General features: G+C 19.2%; 5 protein-coding genes across 5 annotated transcripts in view; 4 read left to right on the plus strand and 1 right to left on the minus strand.

The window, feature by feature from the left end:
• The window catches only part of PF3D7_0522400 (conserved Plasmodium protein, unknown function), a gene marked incomplete at both ends in the record, with an annotated part of 28479 nt that extends 20579 nt beyond the window's left edge, over nucleotides 1-7900 (plus strand). Inside the window, one exon of the mRNA XM_002808663.1 lies at nucleotides 14-7900. Within this exon, the coding sequence (XP_002808709.1) occupies nucleotides 14-7900 (7887 nt within the window). The remainder of the gene's footprint in view (nucleotides 1-13) is intronic.
• A 915-nt stretch (nucleotides 7901-8815) lies between these two features.
• On the plus strand, nucleotides 8816-9622 carry PF3D7_0522500 (50S ribosomal protein L17, apicoplast, putative; the record flags this gene model as incomplete). Its single annotated transcript, XM_002808664.1, has 3 exons — nucleotides 8816-9034; nucleotides 9165-9338; nucleotides 9515-9622. 3 exons carry the CDS (start codon nucleotides 8816-8818, stop codon nucleotides 9620-9622), a joined length of 501 nt encoding a protein of 166 aa, XP_002808710.1.
• Nucleotides 9623-11833: 2211 nt separating this feature from the next.
• On the plus strand, nucleotides 11834-13285 carry PF3D7_0522600 (inner membrane complex protein; the record flags this gene model as incomplete). The annotated part of the gene is made up of 1 exon (XM_001351747.1): nucleotides 11834-13285. One exon carries the CDS (start codon nucleotides 11834-11836, stop codon nucleotides 13283-13285), a length of 1452 nt encoding a protein of 483 aa, XP_001351783.1.
• Nucleotides 13286-14351: 1066 nt separating this feature from the next.
• PF3D7_0522700 (iron-sulfur assembly protein) lies at nucleotides 14352-15458 on the plus strand (the record flags this gene model as incomplete). Its single annotated transcript, XM_001351748.3, has 5 exons — nucleotides 14352-14538; nucleotides 14659-14708; nucleotides 14804-14905; nucleotides 15030-15166; nucleotides 15401-15458. The coding sequence occupies 5 exons, from the start codon at nucleotides 14352-14354 to the stop codon at nucleotides 15456-15458; spliced, it is 534 nt and encodes a 177-aa protein (XP_001351784.1).
• A 310-nt stretch (nucleotides 15459-15768) lies between these two features.
• On the minus strand, nucleotides 15769-16516 carry PF3D7_0522800 (pre-mRNA-splicing factor BUD31, putative; the record flags this gene model as incomplete). The annotated part of the gene is made up of 3 exons (XM_001351749.1): nucleotides 15769-15822; nucleotides 15988-16160; nucleotides 16300-16516. 3 exons carry the CDS (start codon nucleotides 16514-16516, stop codon nucleotides 15769-15771), a joined length of 444 nt encoding a protein of 147 aa, XP_001351785.1.
• Between the last annotated feature and the right edge of the window lie 2569 nt (nucleotides 16517-19085).

Here is a 19085-nt window from a genome sequence, read left to right on the forward strand (position 1 = left end):
TTTACTTTTTTAGGTTAAATATAATCTTCTTGTTGAACCCGAAATTGTTAGGAACAAGTGGTGCCTATGCATAGGAACGTGCATTCAAATTGAAAATAACACGGGACTATATTTTCGAATATACAAAGAAGGAAAGACAAATTACTTTTCAAGAGTAAATTTCAAATGGTATAAACGAAAAAAAAATAAATCCAATAGTAATTATTCCATGTGGGAAAAAGGCACAAAGAAAGGTTCCCATGAAAGTTCTAAATCAAGAAATGATATAATGAAAATAAAAAGTTATAACAGAAATTTTATATCTTATATGGATAAACTAAAAAAGAAGAAAAAGAGGAAAGAGAAGAAAATAAAAGATAAAGATTATATAAATATTTTACCTTTTAGTAAAAGAGCTATACCTATATTTTGGTTATATGATTGTACATTACCATATATAAAAATTCTAAGGAAAAAAGAGAAAAAACGTCATTCGAAGAATTTAAGAAATAGTTATAATGATGAAAGATTAGATATAGAAGCTGTTCCATTCAATATTTTATATAAACTTTTAAATAAGTATGCATTAAATAATAATAATCTTTATCAAAAAAAATTGGATATTTCACCTTTTGAATTAACATTTAAAAGTTTAATCATGTTTCATTGTTATGTAAAAGTAAAAGATGTACCTACTCAACATATAAAAGAAACATCATATAATTATTCCATTGTTATTGAACCAATGGTAACAATTAAAAATAATTTACCTAACCCTATAACTGTTATAGTTCGATTAAAAAAGGATAAGAATATATTTAATTTGAGTAAAAGAAAATATGACAATAAAGTTGAAGATAAAATTTTTTATAATAGCCATAATAATAATTTTAATAATAATATTGATAATATTGATAATAATAATAATAATAATAATAATTATTATTATAATTATTATTTTAATCATTATAGTAATTACGAAATGAATGATGATATAACCAAAATATTGAAAAAACAAGAAATGTTTGCTCTGGTTCCTCCTCATCATTATTGGTCCTTACCTATTTGTTCTCAAGCATTTTATATGAAAATTTTCTATCATGGTTTACAAATTGAAAAAATGAATTTTATTTGTGATTATATGAATGAATTAACAAATTATTTTGATTATAAACATGTTAAGCTTCCTGATATGAATGAACACCCATTATTTACCAGCAAGTTTGTTAATAGTATTAATGAGGAGCAAAACCAAAATAGAAATAGGAAAGATAATTATATGAATAATATGGATAATAATGAAAATATAATACATCAGAAAAGAAGTGATCAACACCTTTTCGATGAAATCATTAAAAATGATAACAACAATAATATAAAATGCAAATACAGTAATAATCATGTTGATAATGATTATTATTATAATGATCGTAATAGAAATATTAATTATTGGGCATACAAATATTCACTTGAGTCACATAAAAAAAATAATAGTGTATTCCTATACAATGATATTATAAAACAAATACAAAAAGATGAAATGTTGGATCAAAATAATTTTAGACATAAAACAAATAAATATAATAATTATCCATTCAATAATAAATCCAGTTTTTGTAGAATAAATAGAAAAAATTCAAATAATTACAATAACAATGATGATAATAATAATAATGATAGTAATGATAATGATAGTAATGATTATGATAGTGATTATTATTTTTGTTCGAAGAAGAAAAAAAAAATGATGGATACAAATAATTTCTTATATGTTAGTGAAGGATTTTTTCCCATATATATGCCAACAACCGATACTATTACAACTACAAAAATTTTAAATCATAAATATGGGTTAATAGGAGATATATTTTCATACGAAGAATTAAAATTTATTTATTTTGAAAACAAAGTAAATCAAATGAATAGAAAAGTTTATGATAATCTATATATATTCAAAAGTATTACTATGTCTGCTGATGTTTCTCGAAGAAGAATCGATTTTTATTTTCCTTTCTTTTTTGAAAATACAACAAACGTATGCCTATATGTTAACAATAAATTATTACCTCCTAACAGCCGTTTATATATGACAGAAGAAGAAGCGAAGAATGTAAAGATAAAATCATATAAACATGATAATATGAATAATAAAATATTATGTAGTAATGTTAGTAGCAAAATTGATTGTACAAAAACGAATATGATACGTCCTTTAATAAATTTAGTTTATAGAAAAATAAATAGAAAACAAAAGGTACGGTTTTGGGAAAAATATGAAGAACGAAAAAAGAAAAATGTTAAAGATAATAATAATTCTATTGATTACAATGCAAATGTTGATGTGATATCCTTGAAGAACGAACAAATGGAAATGAGAAACTTAAATGGATTTAATGATAAAAAGAAAGACATAGAAACGATGAATAATGAAGAAATTCATATTGAGGAGAAACATAGAACAACCGACAATATAAATTATTTAAAAAGCTGTGAAGTCAAACAAAATACAGAAAAAGAAAATCATGAATTAATACAAAAATTAAATAATTATCAAAATAAAAAATTGGAAAAAAAAATGAATGATTCTATACTTTCAGTTAATTTGTGTGAATCAGTTGATAGTACAACAAATAGGAATGATTCATATCATGCTAATTCTTCTAAATATACAGAAATGTTACTCAATACAAGTGAAAATAGTCATAACAAAATAGATAAAGTTAAAAGCCATAAAGCACGTAAAAATGTATTTAAATATCTCCTAAGAAATGAAAGGTTGTTATTTAAAAGAAGAAGAATGAATAATAATAAAAACAAAGTAAAAAAATATAAAAAGGCAAATAAAAAAAATAATAACATGGATGATGATTATAATAATGATAATAATAATAATAATAATAATAATAATAATAATATTATTATTAGAAGGAGTAGAAGAAAAGGACTGAGAGCTTTTGATAATATAAAAATAATGAAGAGATTTAGATTATTTAATAAAACTATACAATCGAGCAAATTAAAGGAACATGAGGATGAACTGGAACGCTTTGATGATACTGAAGGGGAAGAAATGGAAGATCAGGAATTTGAAGAACATTATGATGAAAATAATGATGAGAATGATGTCTATAATGATGACTATAATGATGAATATAATTATGATGATAATAACGATGACTACCATAATGATGTTCATATTCACAATGATCAACCACCCGAACTAAATCGCTCCATTAATAGTTCCCCACATTATGAAGATGATGACAATTTAATAACAGAAATGAGGAAAGAAAAAAACAAAAAGGATAAAAAAAATGAAAAAGGAAAAATGAAAAATTATATATTTAATAGAAACTCATATACTCTGAATAAAAAGGATAAAAAAAAAATTTCTTCTAACAAAAAGAAAGGGATATCCAAAAGAGATTCTAATCAATTTTCTAAAAAATTCAATTATGATATTATGAATATTTATAATGAAGAAGATGTAATAAATGATATAGAAAATGATCAAGAGATATCAGATGAACGCGCAGACATGGAGGCATCACATAAATCGAAAAAAAGTAAATTATTTAAAAATAATAGTATTTTAAGTTTGAATATTAATAAAAAAAGGAAAAAGAAGATTACAATTAAAAATTCTGCAAAAAGAAAGAATAATAAAAATATAAAATATGGTTTAAAGATGAAATTTTCAATAAATCCTTTTTTCATTAATACTACTGAAAAAAAGAAAAAATATAATGAGGAAGAAGAGAATAATTATGATGAAAATAATATTAATAATTCTGACAATTTTAATTCATCTGAAAAATTAACAGACAGTAGTAATTCTAAACAAAGCGAAAAAAATGGAATCGAATTTATCAGTGCTAATGATGGTTATATGATTGATAAAAAATTAAGCCAATTTGATGAGAAGGAGTTAAACACAAACAAAAATATAAGAAGCATTGAGAAAAATAATTATATTACAAATCATGTAGACGAAAAAATTGAGAATGAAGATGATCCTGTTAATGACAAAGAAGAAAATCATAATGAACATAAAAAGGAAGACGTATCAAATAAAGAAAAAAAAGAAATGTTATATAAATATAGTTCCAAAAAAAAAAGTAAAGAAAGAAGAAAAATAAAAATAAATACAAAAGATTCGAATGAAGGAGGTTACTTATCACTTGGTATTTGTGTTAGATATGCAGAAGAACCATTTAATAAATCTAAAATTGTTACATTTGTGAATAGTTATATATTTATAAATAGGTTACCATTTGATATCAAAATAGTTACCGACTCTGTTCGAAAAAAATCAGAAACTTTTTTTATAAGTCAGAATGTTAATAAACTAGAAATAAATGATACTTATAAAAATTTATTTCAACTAGAAAGGAAAAAACTGAACGAACATAAATGTAACAATATCTCATCAATACAGCCATTAATAGAAGAAAATGAAACATTTTTTGAAAAACAATTTAATAATAGTAATAGTTTAGGAAAAGAAAATAGTAGTAATTATGAAAAAAGTATAAATCAAAATAGAGATGAAGAATCATGTAAAATGAATACTAGTAATATTGAAAATAATATTATAAATAACAATAAGAATACAGATATATATAATCTTGGTAATGATAATTATAAAAATAATAATGAACATGATATTTATCATATTAATAATGATCATAATATTAGTAAGTCAAACAGTTTAAATAAACATAATAGTAGTATTAATGGCAATATCACATATGTAGAAAAAAATGTAAGCGATAATAATGTAAAGAAAGATTCATCGAAATATGAATTAAATGAAGAAAATAAAGATAATATAAAAAATGAAGGGGATGAAAAAGGAGGAAAAAACAAATCTAATGAAACATACATAAGAAAAGGAGAAATAGTATCTTTCCATTATCATCGTAATCATATTAGAATAAAAGATAGTGAAAACAAATATAGCTCTTTACCATTTTCATTAATACCTAAAAATGTACCATCAAATTTTCAAATAGAATTATTTAATGTTAACAAATCACAAATTAACAACACTAATAATTTATTAGTAGAAATAAATATATGTAGTGGTATTTTTGGTGATAAACAACAATTACCATATACTTATAATGGATACTTTTATATTCTTAGTCTTCCAGTCAGACCACAATTTGAAATAATCAATGCTACTAAATTTATAATTGCATATGCTACTGATATTAATAAATATACGAAAAGATATATGAATAGTAGTAATTATAATACATACTTAAATAGATATAATAAGGATGGTGATTACTCAGTAAAAATGATTTATCCTTATAGCTCTATTTATTACACATTAAGACATAACAATGAAATTGAATCATCAAAAATTGCTTTAAAAATTGTAGGAGTACAAAAAAGTTCCTGGTGTATAAATACAATAAACTCTTTTATTGACAACGTTGTTATATTACCATATAGAATATATGGAGATAATTTATTATCACGTAAGACTAAAAGAAATACTAAAAATGAAATATTTAAAGATGATATGTCGCAAATGTCATATCAAATAAATGATTCGTCTTCTGATAAATTAAGTTCCAAAAGTGATTCTATTAATTCTAATAATATGGAACGTTATATAAACGATGATGAGGAAAATGATAATTTATTCCTTGGTCATAATTTGATAAATAAAAAACTATATTCCTTTTTAATTATACGAGATAATGGTAGTAGAGCTATTGTGATTACGGAAAAATATAATTTGGCTAGAAAAATTGTTAGAACCAAAAATTTTAGTAAAATTCATAAATTGATAGCTTTAAATAGTAGAAAAAAAATATTATTATCGCAAAAAAATAATAATAAGAAATATATATTAAATCGTAATATGAAGAATTTTATTTATTTTAATTTTCCAAATGTACCAATAATATATAAATTTAATATACCTAGAATTACCTTTACATGGATACATAGACAAGATGTTATTATAGCTATTCATTTAACCCAATTGAAATATAATGGACATATATATCCTAAAGAAATTGTAAATAACGACATTACAGAAATGTTTACACCTATAAATATCTTAAAGAAAAAAGAATTAAACGAATATGTACAATTTGTTTTCTTAAACAGTTATATTAATTCCATATTTCTAATTGAACAAATACATATAGATCATTTTGTAAAAGGTGATATTCCTGTTATTTTGAAAAGTACTAATATTGAAGAAGATGAAAAAGAAAATATCTTTTTATATATACATATAAAACAATATTGTGTTGATTCATTAAAACAAGCACCTATATATCAAAGCATAACAATAAAAATATCTCCCTTAAATGCCAATATTGAACTGTTAGTAATTGAACAATTAATTGAAATAATAGAAAAAGAAAAACAGTTATTATTATTATATGAAAAGAATGATAAATCTTTACCACCACTCGTAAGTACATCTAAAACAGCTAAAAGTGCAATCAATACAACATTAAAAATTTATTCAGATAGGAACTTTTTACAAATGTTATATATGGATGAATATATAAAACATAAAATGGGACATGATGTTTCGGAACAAAATATAGAAATTGAAAATAATAGATTAATTAATAGTGTAAACAGAATTGATAATACAAGTTATAAAATGATAGGTCATAAAAAAAGAGTAGATAATATATATAATGATATTAATAATATGAACATCAAACCTAATGCTTATTCTTATTATTTTAGCTCCACTAAAGCTCGAATGATTAAACATAATAAAATTATTAATATTAATAATATATCCCCTAATATATTTTCAGATGATAGTACTAAAAGTTCTAATTCTAGTAAATCTAGTCATAAAAATAAACAATATATTTTAGAAAAGAAAATATGTAAATTATTATTGGGTTATTATAAATATAAGAAAATACATAATTTAATTAATAATACTTTTTATAATATAAATAATATAAATGATGAACTATTATTACCAATAAAAATTCAATATTTTAAAAATAGAAAAATTTTTATGAATGCATTTTCATCCCATTTATTTTTACATCCAAATCCAAGATGGATAGATAACAAAAGTAAACCTGTTTATATAAGAGAATTTAAAATTCATCCAATAGAAATAATTGCATCTATAAGAACATCAGAACATCGAATTTCAAGAAGAGTTTTACATATAGTTGATGCTTTACCATTGGATACACCTTCTATGCGTATACGTTTAATATCACAAAAAAGAAATTATATTGTTTGTACATGGGATGGATTATTTCAATCATTACGAATATCTTATTTTAGACAATTATTAAGACAATCTTTACCAAGTGCATGGTTATCTAATCCATTTGCTATTATAAAAGGTTTTATAAAAGGGTTGTGTGCATTGTATAAAGAATCGGTTAGAGGTGTTAAAACAAGTTCCAACTTTTTTGATGGTTTTATGTCAGGTTTTAAGTGTGGAATTATTATATTAGTTGTTAATACTGTTGGTGGGTTATTTCAATCATTGAGTCATATGTTAAATGTATGTCATAAATTAATGGGTGGCTCAAGACCTAGACCTCCTAGTATTTTAGATTCGATCATTTTAGGATTAGATGGATTAATTTTAGATACATTCTATAGACCTTGGGTTTCCTTAGTAACACAACCTATCATATCTATTAATAAGGGAAATAGTACTTTTAAAACAACTTGCATAATTATTGGTTGTATTCTTCGATGTATCTTTTCACCTGTTTTTGGTTTATTAAACTTTTCCGCATCTATAACCGAAGGTTTCGCCAATACATTAATAGGAGACTTTGAGCGATTTTCTAGAGTTCAAGAACGAGCAGAGTTTGAGACAGAAAAGATTCATAAATCCAACACGACATTTAAAAAGGGCAAAACATTAAAAAAAGTAGGAAAAAAAAAGGTTTAAGCGGAAACTTTTATCATAAAAGGACAACTTTTAAAACGTTATAATATGAGGGGTATAAAAGACAACATAAATATGTACATATATTTATTATTTTAGAAAAAATAGGATATTTTATGTATGAACGTTAAAAAAAATTTTTTTTTTTTTCTTTTATAATTTAATTAAACTTATAAAATTTTGAAATATGTTTAATTATATATATATATGTATATATATTTGTTTTTTTTGTTAAAAGGATGCTTTAAAATTAATTAAAAGAGTTTTGTTCATAGTTATATATATATAGGTAAACATATGAAATATAATTTAATTTTTGTATATTAAAAAAAAATTATATAACAAGCATTACTATTATATTATTATTATTATATAATATTTATATCCTTGTAAAAAAAAGGAAAAAAATATATGATTCATATATGCTTATTATTAATTGTATAGTTTATTCCAATGAGTATTATTATAAATAAGTCGCAAGGTATTTATTTTATATAAAAGAAATATATAAAAAATTTTAATTATAAGATATGAAATGAATTTGAAATATATGTAAAATATTTATGTTTTTTCGCACGTAATAATTAGCTTATTTGTTTTTAATAAATATATTATATACAAATAGGTATATATATATTATATATATATTATATATATATATTTAATTTACACACAAAAAAAATTGTTGGAAAAAAAAAAAAAAAAAAAAAAAGATTGACAAAAAAAAAAATATTTTTTTAAAAAATGAACTTACAAGATAATCGGGATATAAAATATTACATAATTTTATATTATTTATATATTTTAAACCTTTTTATATGAATTAATATGTTTAAATATTATATTAATGCTAATATAACAAATCATTTTTAATTATTTTATCATTTTTATGCTGAACATTTCGAATAAAATGAACAAATGAAGATATGGATATTATTTTTTTTGTTTTGTAAGAGCGTGTTGAATTTTAAATTGAAACAAAATGTGTCAAATATTTATATAATGAATAGAGAGCCCTTAAAATATATATCAAATAAAAGAAATACTTCATTATTGGCACATACAAATAAAAATTTCAGGAAATTAGGAAGGGATAGAGCTCAAAGGAGAGCTCTTCTAAGGGCATTAACAACTAGTGTAATATTTTTATTCATACAAAAAAAAAAAAAAAAAAAAAAAAGATTAATATAAAAAAGAATATTAAATAAACAATTACATAAATATAAATATAAATATATATATATATATATATTTCACCATTTTATAGTTACTGAGGTATGGTAAAATAGTAACGACTGAAGCAAAAGCAAAGGAGACTAGAAGAAAAGTTGATAGAATAATAACATATGCTAAAAAGCATGATAACAATAGGCAGTACGCTTATAGATTGATAGCTAATTATGTTTATGATAGAGAATTGGCCCTTAACGTAGTTAAACAGGTATAAAAAAAAATATATATATATATATATATATATATATATATATTAGATACTTCCAAATGTATTGATACACACATATTATATCTATATATATATCTTTCTCCATATATATATGCTTTTAATTTTCTTTTATTATATTTATATTCTTGTATATTTTTAATTTTGTTTATTAAAAGGCCCCTGTTAGATATAAAGAAAGACATGGAGGATACACAAAAATTAAGCTTTTACCAAAAAGTAGAAAAGGAGACGCATCAAGAATGGCTATGTTGGAACTTCTTTAAATTTCATTTTACTTATCTAATATTTATAATCTTTTTGTTTTTATTTATTTTATTTTATATTTTTTTTTTTTTGTGTAGTTTTTTAATAATTATAAATAAATATTATAATAACATACTATTAATATATATATATATATATATATATATATATATATATATATGTGTGTATATTTATTATATCTTTGATTATTTTTCAAATGTTGAATACATTTTGTATATATATCATATATGAATATAAAATGCAGCCTATTGTAAATAATTGGTTGCACGTTTATATACAATATGTTTAAATTTTTTTTTTTTTTTTTTTTTTTTTTTTTGGACACAAATATTATATATATAATATCTTATTTTGTATATTATTTGGATATATTTTTATTTTTATTTTTTTTTTGAAACATAAACTTTAACATTATATATATATAAATTAAAATTACTTAAATCGATAAATATATATATATATTTATATATATATATATATATATATATATATTATATAATATTTTTTTTTTTTGAAGTGTGATATATAAAATGTTCGAAATAAAAAAAAAACTGGTAAAAAAATATATACATTTTATTATTTATTATAAATTATGTATATTTAATTTTACCTTAAAATACATATATATAGTATTACAATTTAATTATGTAACAATATTATATATCATTTCACTAATTATGGTTGCCCTTTGCATATTCACTGATTTTATATATTTATGTTTTTTTTAATTTTACACAAAAAATTAAAATATTATGTACTATGTAAATTAAACTGGAAAATAGAAAATACACAAATATAAAGGAGAAATAAATAAATAAATAAAATTCTTTTTCATTTAAATTCAAAATAATTTAAATTTTATTTATATATATATACATATATATATATATATAAATATATTTGGAGAAAACATACACATTTATTATATATATAATAAAGAAGAAATGTTATATATATATATAATTTATATAAAATATATACAATTTTTATATTCATTATTCTTCCAATTTATTCCATTATGTTTTTTTTTTTTTTTTTTTTTTTTAATTTTAGACAATTTTTTATATATTCCTTTCTTAATATATTAATGAAAAAATGTAAAATATAAATATATAAAAAAAAAAGAAAATAGTAGAATTGTTTAAAATTTGATAATTATAATTTTTTAATTAAATAAAATTCCAAATTAGTTCATGGTATTATATACATTTGTATATATATATATATATATATATATATATATATATATTTATATAATTTATATTTAAGTGAATATATTTTTATTTATTTATTTTATTTTTTTTTTTAATAATATAATTTTATTGTATTTTTCTCATATATTATTATTAAATCATAAAAATAGAAATAAAAGAAAGGAATATTATGATGTGTATATATAAAAAAAAAAATTTATATATTACACATTTTGAATCTATGATAAAAATATATTATATATATATATATATATATATATATATACATTTATGATAATATATTTATGCACATTTTTCTAAATTGACATAATAAATATAAACTATAATTTTTTAATAGACAATTGTTAATTAACACATAAAATTCATATTTTACTTTTTGAAAATATATCGTTAGAAAAAATATTTATGTATACTTATAATTATTTAATACATATTGAAAACAAGACAATATAAAAAATAATTTTTTTTGAAAATAAATAAAAATATTTATTTTATGTATATATATTTATACATGTAGATACTGTTCAATTATATATTTCATACAATATAGAAATAATATATAAATAGAAAAAATAAAAATAAAAAATGAAGTAGCTTTATATAAGAATTTAATAAAAAATTGACAAAAAGATATTTTTATTTATGAAAATTAAAAGAAATATATATTATTTTATAATTGTTATATATGTGATTTTATCTTTATTTGTTAACTTAAACGTATATATATATATATATATATATATATATTTACATATGTTTACATTCTCTAATTTGATTGTATGTTTGTGTAACATTCATCTTTATATCATACATATATATATACATATCATATACATAGATACATTAATTTATTTATATAGGCATTTGTTATTTTAGGTTGTTATAATTATTAAACCTTATTATAATATAAAAGGCTTTATTTTTTCCTTGCTTACTTACTTACTTACTTACTTACTTCTTTTTTTTTTTTTTTTTTTTAATATAAATTATAGCAAAATGGAGAATTTTCATCTTCATAGTATGATAAAAATGAACAGCACTGTGAGCTTACTCTTTGGGATTTTTTTAACAGTAATAGGATCAATATTTATGGCTATAGCAAATACATTCATGAAATTAGGTTTGAGTGATTCGAAAAAGAAAAAGTACATGTTTACTAATTATTCTTGTGATATGAAATGGTATATAGGATTTATTGTTTATTGTTTTGGATCCTTTTTACATATAATTGCCCTAGGTTTTGCCCCTGCCAGTACCTTAGCGCCCATGAATTCATTCGGTTTAATAGCGAATGCTATTGTTGCTAATATATATTTAAATGAGAAGTTAGGGAAAATAGAATTAATATCTACATTTGGAATATTTTTTGGTATTAGCATTTGTGCATGTGCTTCCTTTTTGTGTGAAACAGAAAAAGTTCATTTTAATCCTATTCATATAATAGAGAGTTGGAAAAATCCTTGGTATATTTTTTATATATTTGTTTCAATATTTCTATCTTTTTTTACATTAATATATTTAAATCATGAAGAAAATAAAATAATATCAGAAAATGAAGAAATATATGCTGCAAAAAGATATGTTGAATTAAATGTAATGGATGAAAAAAAACCTGAAACAGAAGATGAAAATATTAGCTCCTTAATAAATAGTAAAAATATAACTGACAGTGCTAATGTATATCCTAAAACTATTGGTTTAGCATACGGATTTTTAGCTGGATTAATTGGATCCCAATGTGTTTTAGAAATAAAAGAAATTGTTGCCTTTTTACATATAGGTCTAAATAACAAACATATATATAGAACACCTTTACCACACTTATGTTTTGTATTTCTTGTCATTTCTATCTATTTACAAATACATTTCTTAAACGTAGGATTAACCAGAGGTGAAGCAACCCTAGTTGTTCCAACATATTATGTTTTTTGGACATTTTTTGGAACATTAGGTGGTTTAGTCAAATTTAACGAAATTGAAAATTTCAATTTTAATTCTATTATATTGTTTTTAGCCGGATTTCTACTCACCGTTTTATTTATATCGATTTTAGCTGTTCAAGAAATAACATTTTTACGTAAATATGTAGATAAAGAAGTACCCGATTTACCATTAGAAAATTTAGATATACATACACAAGTTTTACAAAATAAAAAATTATCAAAACAAGTTATATTAAATATGGGTTTATTCCCTGTATCATTACTTGGAACAACTGTTGGAAGAAAAAAATTTCGTCCATTATATGAAAGATTCAGAAGAACCAGAAGTATTCTCTCGGATACACATATTGGTGATCAACATTGTGAATATTCTATTGATAATAATATATACAATGCATATACCCTACCTTATGATATTTACAATACAAATACAGACACATTTAGCACTAAAAAGAAGAAATATAGACACACTGAACCAAGAATTGAAAATACATATATTTTTTAATTCAGAATACATAAAATGGGAACATATAATTCTTTCACATACAAAATCAAAAAAAAAAAATAAATAAATAAATGTTATGATCTAAAAAATTTATATTTTCATTAGGAAAATAGTTTCTAACAATAAATAAACATATATAATGCAAACTAAATTAATTATTAATAAATATATAAATAAATAAATAAATAAAAATATATATATATATATATATATATATATATATGTGGAGAGAGAGAAATTATATATATTCATGTGTGTGTATTATTAGGTTATCATTTTCTCTTTTTTTTCGTGTTTATAAAAGAATTAAAAAAAAAAATTTTTTTTTGTTCTACTATATATACATTTATGTGTATATTTCATTTTTTTTATTTTTATTTTTTTTTATTTTTTTTTTTTTTTTTTTTGGCTATTTTGTTCTTTTAAATATCTTTTAAAACATTTCCCTATATTATTCTAATTATTTTAGTTTTTTTTTTTTTACACGTTTTTCCATATATAGATGTTATTATTTATCAGTATTTGTATAAATATTATATTATAGATATACTATTTATATTTATTTTGATATATATATATATATATATATATTTTTTTTTATTTCACTTAATTTTTTATTATCCAATATCTCTTTTTTTTTCTTTTTTCTCTTTTTTTTTTTTTTTTTTTTTTTTTTCAATTTTCCACACTTTTTTAGTGTTATAATATTCATTTTTTTTTAAGTTGTTAAAAATATCCTTTTTTCTCCTTTTAATATTAAAAAGAAAAAAGGATAATTATATTATATTTACTATATATAATAATATGCTTTTACGCATATTTGAAGTAAATAAATATAAATGTTAACATGAGCATTTTTCTTTCTCCTTATTATACATAAGAAAAAAAAAGGAATAAAATAAATGAATTTATATATATATATATATATATTATATTTATTTAATAAAAAAGAAAAGAAAAATTACAAAAGTATCGTTTCTTCATTTTTCATAATTTCATTAAATTTCATATTTGTTAAAATGCTATTTTCTCATTTTAAAGAAAATAATATTTCAAATGAATAAAAATGACAATACACATTTTTTTGTGTTTTCTCTTGATACTTAAAATTGTTAATGCCTTAAAATCAAATAGGTTTAGTTCATATATATATACTCCAAAAACATTTTTATATAACAATAAGAGCATACCAAATAAAAAGCTCGTACGTAAATTTGTTAACAGAATAAAATTGGTGGATGATACTATTAAAAGTACTAATAGCTTTTGTTTCTCTAAATATAGATAAAATATATGTTAAAAAAAATTATTTATTTTATTTTATTCTATTTTTTTTTTTTTTTTTCGTGTGTGTTTGTCCTTTTTTTCTGTAGGCAATGAGCATATAATAAAAATAACAGATAATGCAACCAATAAAATTAAGGTAAGAAAGATGAAAGGGAATAAATTAAAAATGTATTTGTAAGTATATAAATTGTTAACATTATATATATATATATATAACATATTTTCTTCTAGGAATTACAAAAGGAATGTAACGATGATTATTTGATTTTAAAACTATACGTAGAAAATGGAGGGTGTAAAGGTCTCAAATATAAATTAAATCCCATAAAAAAGGTATAAGTATAAATATGTATAAATTATTTTTTATGTATTTTTATTCTTTTTTTACCTATTTCTTTATTATATATATATATATATATATATATATGTATTTTTTTTTTTTTTTTTTTTGATATAGAACGAAATTGAAGAAGATGATTATATACAACAATTTGATGAACTAAAATTTATCTTATCTATAGATTCAACTAGCGTTATATATATTTATAATAATACGTTAGATTATAGTAATGATTTAATTAGTGGAGGATTTAAGTAAAAAAAACCTTATAAATACATAATAAAAAAATATATACGAATTTATTTTATTTTATTTATTTATTTTTTTTTTTTTTTTGATTCTAATATTAATGTATAATTATACATAAAGGAATGTATATAATATTTTTATATTTATTCAAACATGAAAATGCTATATATGTGTGATTATATTTATGATGTAATAATTGTACTAATTTTATACACACAATTTATTTTATTATTTTATAGGTTTATTAATCCAAACGCAACTAAAAAATGTGGTTGCGGAAAATCATTCAATGTGTGATATATGAGCAAAAATATATAAGATAACACATAAATATATATCTTTAGGATTATTTATTTTTTTTTTGTTTAGCTATTTCTTTTTTTTTTCTTTTTTTTTTTTTTTAAACATAATTTATAAATTCTCTATTATTATCACAAAAAAAAATAAAATAAAAAATTTTTTTATATATACCAACTGGCAATATAAATTATAACAAATAAAAATTAAAAATTAAATATATATCATTAAAATATATATATATATATATATATATATATATATTATACAGAATATACTGTAACACATATGAATGTATATATATAGGAAATTAATTATCTCCACTTGCACAACCCCTACATCCACAATTTACACATTGTAATACCTATATAATGCAAGAAAAATAAAAAATATAATGTTCTTTTAATATATACATTTTTTATTTAAAGAATGGGATTTTTATAATATTATATACATATATATATATATATATATATATATATATATATATATATATGTTTTTATTTCATGTATATTTTTCTTAAATTACCTTATTTCCTAAATCACTTTTTGGTACCCTACATATACATGTATTACTAAAATTACTGTCTGATACTTGTATACATTTTAAGCAGCACAAATTTTCATATCCCTGCTTTCTCCATTTAGAAATTAAAGCCCCATCTACGTACTTTTCTTGAACTAAATAATCATATAGCTCTCCTAAAGAATGAAATAAAATTAATATAAACAAATATATTTTATAAATATGTGATTATTTAATTTAACTATTATTATATATATATATATATGCACCAATGTACTTATATATAAATTTATATATTTTTTTTTATTTATTTACTTGATATTTCTTTCCTTTTATAATATAATTCATATATGTAACGAGATGTTTTATGGTTTATTTGAAAAATTGGCCATAATATTTCATTTTTCCTTTTTTTAGAAGTATCTTCATTTTCTAAACTTCTCATTTTTTTATTCATTTCTTCTAAAAAGGACTCAACCTTATGCCAACCTTCAGGTGGCTTTCTTGAATTCATAGTTCTTATACGTGGCATTTTGTATATATCACATTAAAAGAAAAAAATATATGTTTATTTACTTTAATAATTTCGTTCTTTATTTTTTTTGTTAAAATTAAAAATATTAACCATTCGAATAAGAAAAAAAAAAAAAAAAAAAATGGAACTTTTAATATTTTATATATTCTTAAAGAAATAATATGAATTACAAAATTTATGATGTAACATTTTTGTTATAGTTCATTATTTATTTTTATTTTATTTTATTTTTATTTATTTTTATTTTTTTTTTTTTTTTCAACTTTAATTTGGAATAAATTTATAATCTATGAAATATTTTAATATTCACTATTAATTAAAATACAATTAAGAAAGAAAAAATATTACATATGTTTTGAACTATATATTCTTATTTTTTATTATATAAAATTTTAAAATAAATGAGTATAAGGTAAAAGCATAAATATATTTTTTTTGTATATATATAAATAATATATAAATATATATATATTTATTTATTATTATAGAACATATTTAAATACATGGTATTTTATTATAGGTATGATTTATATTGTGTTAAGCTTATTTTCTTTATATTTTTATATTATTATAGTATTTTCTTCCGAATATATTATTCTTTGTTACCATTTATATATTCTTATAACTTTTATGTTTAAGCACCAAATCCTTATAATTTTTTTGGATCATGTTGAAAATATGTTAAATCATGTAGGATAATTATTTTTAAATAATCAACTTTTTATTATATTTGTATATGTTGTGATTTTATAAGAGCAGAAAAATAATAATGAATATAAAAATGAAGTGATGTTTTTTTAAAAATACTTTCTATATTTATATAATTTTCTATATCTATTCATATATGGAACGATTATTTTATCAAATTTTAAACGATATTTCCTAAAATATTTTCGTATACTTTAAATATGAGTATATTTTTTTAAAAATAGTATCAAGTAAAATAATTTATATATTGATTTTTTGTATGTATATAATAATATGTATAAGTTATATTATATATATATATATATATATATATATAATATTATGCATAATTTAATTTTAACTATAATTTTTTATAATATTGTTTATTCTATTTTTAACTATAAAATATTGTGATATTCAATAATTTACACTTGATTAATATTATATAATATGCTTCAATTCAAAGAAAATTTGTTCTCAAATGTATAAAAAAAGGATGTAAAATATAGAAGGAAGAATTAAACAAATTTTCTTATAATATATGCAAATTTCATCTTGTATAATTTAAAACAGTATAAATGTATAAATAATGATCACAATGGGCACTTTTTATATAAAATAATATTACATATATGATTATAAACAAAATTATAATAATGTTACTTTATATATATTAATATATAAATTGGGTTAAATACATATGAATTAATTTTATATATTCCTCTTTTTTTTTTTTTTTTTTTTTTTTTTTTTTAAAACAGGTCAAAATTATATGACATAAAATATTTTAAACATTTTACATATATGTAATTATCCTTATAGAAGAATAAATATTTTTTTTTTTCTTTTCATTTAAATAGTTCAAAAAAAAAAAAAAAAGTTCAATTAATATATTGTGTATTAATATAAATAGACATGTTTATATTCATAGAAATTATGTAAAAAAGTACTAACATACATATATATATAAAATATATATAAATATATATATATTTTTTTTTTTTTTTTTTTTTTTTTAGCTAATATTTTCTTAATTTTGGACAGAATTTTATTTTAAATAGCCAAAATTTTAAGAAAAAAAAAAAAAAAAAAAAAACATGGTCATACATTTTTATTTTTTTTTAACATACTTTTTATTGTTATAGGACAAAATGTGTAAAAAAATACAAATAACAAAAGATGAAATATTGAAAGAAAAAAAAAAAAAAAAATCAGTAATATAAAGTTATAATTTTATCATTTATATTTATTTAAAAAATCAGAAAAAATAAAAAGTTTTCAATCTTATGCATATATATATTATGTACAAATATATATATATATATATAATACAACACAATACAATAAAATTTATGATCATGTTTTCATTACATTACTCTGATTTTTCTCTTTCTTTCTTTCTTTCTTTTTTTTTTTTTTAAGTTCTTAATATCTAATTACATATAAATCGAGTAAAACTATATTAACAATTATAAATGGAAAAAACGTTTATATAAATGAGAATTAAATAGGTGGTATCTATTATATAATACATGAATGAAAATAAAACAAGATAGTATATTATTTTATATATTTTTAAATTTTGTATATGTATGTAATGATAATATTATTTACTTATATATGCTTATTTTTTTTAATTTAATATATATATGTATATTCTTATATTTCTATTCTCATTTTATTTTTTCTTTTCCTTTTATTATAGTTATATTATATAAATATATAATATAATGTTCATAAGAAGTTCTTAATATGATAGACTCATATTTTCATATAATAGATATAAATATATACAAATAATATTATACATTATATATTATATAGTTATTTTATGCATATATATATAGTAATTATATGTAGGATTTATGTATATTGTTTA

The sequence above is a fragment of the Plasmodium falciparum genome (genome assembly GCF_000002765.6).
Source record: "Plasmodium falciparum 3D7 genome assembly, chromosome: 5".
Taxonomy (NCBI): domain Eukaryota; phylum Apicomplexa; class Aconoidasida; order Haemosporida; family Plasmodiidae; genus Plasmodium; species Plasmodium falciparum.